Raw genomic sequence first — 5,149 nt, 5'->3', positions numbered from 1 at the left:
GTAGTAGGAATAAGTAAGAGTAAGCATAAATAAGTGACAAATGTGTGATATACCTGTGGAATACAAATGAGAAACATGGAAATATTAAGTAATATTTAAAATATGAACAAATATTTGAATTTTGCAGCATACATACAATATGTACACTATGTATATTTGCAGAGTCACATCTAAATGAAACCATATACAGGTTCACAAAGTGTCTAGGTGTGCAGATCTGCATTGTGAGAACTACTGGAAATTTACACTTATAAATAACTTGTTTGCTTATTTACACAGGAAAGGTTGAAGGAGCTTCAGCTCAAGGAGCCAACATATACTATGTAAGAGATTTCCATATTTTTCATTAGTGCAACCTGGTGGCCACTGAGCATCCCTGCCAAATAGTTGGGATTTAAACACCCTGCTCACTGTAGAGGAAGGGCGGACCATCACTCATTCAGTTCTCCCAAACTGACTTTCCAGTCAAGAGCCTCAAAATTGCTTTTTTAACTTTTAGGCAGCTTCCAGAAGCATTTAACAACTTGCAGATGACACATATGGCAAGCCGGTACAAGGTAAGATGGACTGGATAGAGAGTGTGTATTTCAAGTCTTATGGTTATACAGCACTGAGGCTTTCAGGTATAGGCCTGCATGCATGGATGACTGTTGTTTCAATTGTGAGTGAGATGCCCTTTCACCTTGATATGACGAAACTATCACCATTCATCTCTCCCTAACTCGAGAAACTTGTTTTTGTTATGCCTCTTGGCTGTCCTGTGTCCGTTGATCTCTGCCAGAAAGCACTGATTGCTCTAAGTCTTATTTGGAAACGCACTGCAAACTGCCAAACACAAAATGGCAAAATCTGACAAAATATTTGCACACGCAGGCGCTCTATAAATAGCCAACAACAATGCATTTGCCAAATTTACTAGGCAAAAATAACATTCAGCTGATCTGTGCCCTTTACTTAAGACAGGGGGTGGGCAGATTTAGGAAAGACATAAACAAATAAACAAAATCATCATCATGTTTTTGAAGGTGCAGATCCAAAACAGCACAGAGGGTGCAAATTCATGGTTAGACTGCTCATAAAAACAACTGATCTACTATAGTTTAACATCTGTAGCATTTGATAAAACACATAGATCTTAGTTTACTTTATTCACAACTCAGCACCCTTTATATTATTTATAAGAGCATCTCCTTTGGCGTCACTAGAGGGCGCCCTACGTGGTATTCGTTCTAATAGTGTGTGTGAACCCAGTGTGATCCCGGCCCGGCCTGTCCCAGGTGCTGTGCTGTGATGTTTTGGCTGTATTTGTGCCTGCTTTAGTTTTTCTGGTGATGAGTTTCTTGGAAGTTTGGTTCCCGACGGCGCTCCTCCCCTTCTCCTGTCACTGCGGCTCATCATGACGGAAGGTTGCGTTGCTGTACGGCCAATCACATGCGAGGGCAAATACTCAGCATCGCTATAAATCTAACCTGGAAACGAGGAGCGAGTAGGAATGAACAACAACAGCAACCGGAAGCATCAAACACACAAGACACCTCCAGGCTTTGTCTTTCTTTTGATTTTTCCGTTCAGTTAACGTAAGGTAATTATTTTCAGCCGCTGGAAAACATAAAGGGGATGGTTCTTGTTGCCGGGTTTCTTTTACCTAAACGAGTTACTGTCACAGCCTTTACTTTGCTCTGCTGCTGCTGCTGCTGCTTCTGAAACTTTCCTTTCACCTTTGTTTATCTCCGTAAGTAGCCTACTCTTGTTTCAGTGTTGCTGTTATCTTGTTGGCAATGCGCTTTTCTGCACAATGCCTGCGACACAATTGTAACATGATACAAAAAGAGAGTATGTTTCTTTGTGTGTACGAGGACGTTTCACTTGTTTTGCTCTCTGTGTGCTGTTACATAATGCCCTGCATATGATTAAAAAGCAGCAAACTGTGGAGTATTGCACAAGAAAATACCCTAAAATGACGGCTTTGTTATTTAATCGACAGTACCAGCTTCAGTCCATTGTGTAGTGTGGATTTTTCTGCCGGTTTGAATCACCTCTGTGTGATGTTGTTGTTACACAACACCCTCTGGTTTGGTTTGAGAACTTGTCTTTGCATCTCGTTTTGAAGGAAATGATGAAACCGTCTATACCACAGGATGTGGGGTTCCACCCAATATTTTGCATTTTTAGTTGACAAAGTATTTTTTTTTTTTTTTTTTTTTTTCTGTTTGACTAGAGTGATGCTCATGTTCCCCCCTCTTTCCTTTTAGGCTCTGTGGTCAAAATGGCCACCTCAGCTAGCGCCAAACTGAGCAAAGCTGTCAAGCAGCAGTATATGAGTCTCCCTCAAGGAGACAAGGTCCAAGCAATGTACATTTGGATTGATGGCTCTGGAGAAGGCCTGCGCTGCAAGACCAGAACTTTGGATTCTGAGCCCAAGTCTATTGAGGGTAAGATCTTGCTAAAACTGCTCTGTGCAGGATTTACTTATTTTGGAAGGGAGTGCACTGTAACATTGAGATTTGCATTGCCTTTTGAATAAGTCATTACATTTTTTTTTTTTTTTTTCTTTTAAACTTTAAGAACTTCCTGAGTGGAACTTTGACGGCTCCAGCACCTACCAATCAGAGGGCTCCAACAGCGACATGTTCCTGATACCTGCGGCCATGTTCAGGGATCCATTCAGGAAAGACCCCAACAAGCTGGTTCTCTGTGAAGTGCTTAAATACAACCGCAAACCTGCAGGTAAGCAGTCTCAAAAGAGAGAGAGCGTTGTTTGGGATTTGGGTGGAGCATTCTTAACTTTGAGCTTATCTACTCTGTTGTTCCAACAGAAACCAACCTGCGTCACTGCTGTAAGCAGATTATGAGCATGGTGGAAAATCAACACCCTTGGTTTGGAATGGAGCAGGAGTATACCCTCCTGGGCACAGATGGCCATCCCTTCGGCTGGCCCTCCAATGGCTTCCCTGGTCCCCAAGGTGAGTTTCAGACTTTTGTCTCTTTGCATTGCCAATATGAACACGTCACCAGTCTCGGCTAGTTGTAACCCTAACCATTTGTGTCATTCTGCCTGAATAGGGCCCTATTATTGTGGAGTAGGAGCAGATAAGGCATACGGACGAGACATTGTAGAGGCCCACTACAGAGCCTGTCTGTACGCTGGCGTTCAGATCTGTGGAACCAACGCTGAAGTCATGCCAGCTCAGGTATTGTGTTTTTGTCTTAAAAATTCACCTTGTTTTCATATAGTGTAGATAAATGTCTGGGTCGGTGCTGACAATGAGTGCAAAACACCAATGTAGTGACCAATGATCTCCAAAGGTGCCAATTTAACATGCTGTCTATGCTGCCTTTCAGTGGGAGTTCCAGATTGGGCCTTGTGAAGGTATCAACATGGGTGACCATCTGTGGGTCGCTCGCTTCATCCTCCACCGAGTATGTGAGGACTTCGGCATAGTGGCATCCTTCGACCCCAAACCTATCCCTGGGAATTGGAATGGCGCTGGTTGCCACACCAACTTCAGCACAAAGGAAATGCGAGAGGATAATGGATTGAAGTAAGGATGTGTTCTAACAATGTATCATATTGCTGACTTTTTTTTTTTAAATGTGACTTCAGGTGTTTTCATAACTGCATTTTGTTCTTACAGAGCCATTGAGGACTCAATCGAAAGGCTGTCGAAGAGGCACCAATACCACATTCGGACCTATGATCCCAAAGGGGGGCTTGACAATGCCAGGCGTCTGACTGGTCATCATGAAACCTCAAACATCAATGAGTTCTCAGCTGGTGTGGCCAACCGTGGAGCCAGCATCCGCATCCCTCGCTCAGTGGGCCAGGACAAGAAGGGTTACTTTGAGGACCGCCGCCCTTCTGCCAACTGCGACCCTTACAGTGTCACAGAGGCTCTGATTCGCACATGCTTGCTCAAAGAAGAGGGGGATGAAACCATAGATTACAGCAAATGAATGCTTAACAAGACTGATTCCTAGTTCTCTGAAAGTCACACCTTAAGACAGAAATTGTCATTGCCAGTGCATTTTTGTTTAGACTTTTTTCTATTACAAGATTTTTTTGGACTGAACTATATTTTTTTTCATATTTTTACTTGACAATTGAGATAATTGAGGTAGTGTTGCAATCAGTTGTATGTTGTACATCCTCCATCTTTGTCATCGACACTGCTGTTTTGTCAACAGCAGATTTTGTTCGCAATGGTAAAGTCTCAATGTGGAATTCTTTATACTGTTTAGGATATTATTTGTACGGATTTGCCTTCATGTAAACTGTATTACCTGTGCTAACATTTACACTGCCAATAGTCCAACAGGATGTTACTGTTGAGCTTGTAACTCTGACCCAGAGGCATTTGAATGTGACTGTCTGTGTGTTATGTTTTATTTTTTTCCCCTGAGTACTCGTGCCTTTTGTCACAATGTTGGTTTTCATATTGTGGCAAAGTAGGTCTGTTTTATGTAAACAAATCTTTTTTTTCTACAATGCATGTTATTTGTTTCAGAAACTTGAAAAAAACTTTAATAAACGTTAACATTTTTACAACTTGACTTCTGTTTAAGTTAAATGCTATACCTATCCTGTTGCATAAATGCACACCATGTTTTGTAAGAAACCGGTGTGTATCATATCGAAACTATTAGCCAAAGTAGCGTAAATTTCTGAAACGTGATCAGAATTAAGGGAAAGGCATGGTAATGCTTAACAAATGGTGGTTTATTAGGGAGAGGACATCATTCTATTCATACAAATGGTTGACCAGACCCAAGTGGTTATCACTGCTCGAAAGTCTGACCACTAGATGAGTGAAGTCATGTCAGTTTTATTTGTATAGCCCAGTATCATGGGACTTTACTACAATACAAAATCCTCTGTCCTTAGTCCCTCACATTGGATAAAGAACAACTTCCTTTAGATTTTATGGAAAGCTTTAGCCACTTGTTCAAACAAGACCCTAAAATAAGAATCAGAAATAATGAATAATACTGCTCCCCGAGGGAAAAGTGGGTTTGTCTGTTATAATGACTAAGCGAGCACACTGCCCTAGGCTGACTTTGCAGGATTTTGTTTTGCTGTGACACGAGTCGGTTCAAGAATAGTACACTCCCCTTCCCCCCCGTCTGGAGTGTTGTTTTGACATAGGTCTGG

At 41.8% G+C, this 5,149-nt stretch overlaps 1 protein-coding gene across 3 annotated transcripts; it reads left to right on the top strand.

Annotated features, from left to right (window-relative positions):
* The first annotated feature begins 1,428 nt into the window (after window positions 1-1,428).
* glulb (glutamate-ammonia ligase (glutamine synthase) b) lies at window positions 1,429-4,551 on the top strand. Of its 3 annotated transcripts, none has more exons than XM_030050071.1 (7): window positions 1,429-1,582; window positions 2,253-2,432; window positions 2,566-2,727; window positions 2,817-2,963; window positions 3,064-3,191; window positions 3,343-3,542; window positions 3,636-3,954. In XM_030050071.1, exons 2-7 carry the CDS (start codon window positions 2,267-2,269, stop codon window positions 3,952-3,954), a joined length of 1,122 nt encoding a protein of 373 aa, XP_029905931.1. In that variant the 5' UTR covers window positions 1,429-1,582; window positions 2,253-2,266. The 3 variants fall into 3 exon arrangements, with proteins under 3 accessions (XP_029905931.1, XP_029905932.1, XP_029905933.1); XM_030050072.1 differs by lacking the exon at window positions 1,429-1,582 and adding an exon at window positions 1,589-1,732; XM_030050073.1 differs by lacking the exon at window positions 1,429-1,582 and having other exon boundaries at window positions 2,267-2,432; window positions 3,636-4,551.
* The last annotated feature ends 598 nt before the right edge of the window (window positions 4,552-5,149 follow it).

Source organism: Myripristis murdjan, chromosome 4 (assembly GCF_902150065.1).
Source record: "Myripristis murdjan chromosome 4, fMyrMur1.1, whole genome shotgun sequence".
Taxonomy (NCBI): domain Eukaryota; kingdom Metazoa; phylum Chordata; class Actinopteri; order Holocentriformes; family Holocentridae; genus Myripristis; species Myripristis murdjan.
The sequence above is the reverse complement of the archived record's forward strand: the minus strand, read 5'-3'. Positions and strand labels throughout refer to the sequence as shown.

Coding starts and splice junctions, on each gene's coding strand:
- glulb (XM_030050073.1), top strand. CDS start 2,267: ATGGCCACCTCAGCTAGCGCCAAACTGAGCAAAGCTGTCAAGCAGCAG. Junction 2,964..3,063: donor TGGCTTCCCTGGTCCCCAAG/GTGAGTTTCAGA, acceptor CTGCCTGAATAG/GGCCCTATTATTGTGGAGTA. Junction 3,192..3,342: donor CTGAAGTCATGCCAGCTCAG/GTATTGTGTTTT, acceptor GCTGCCTTTCAG/TGGGAGTTCCAGATTGGGCC.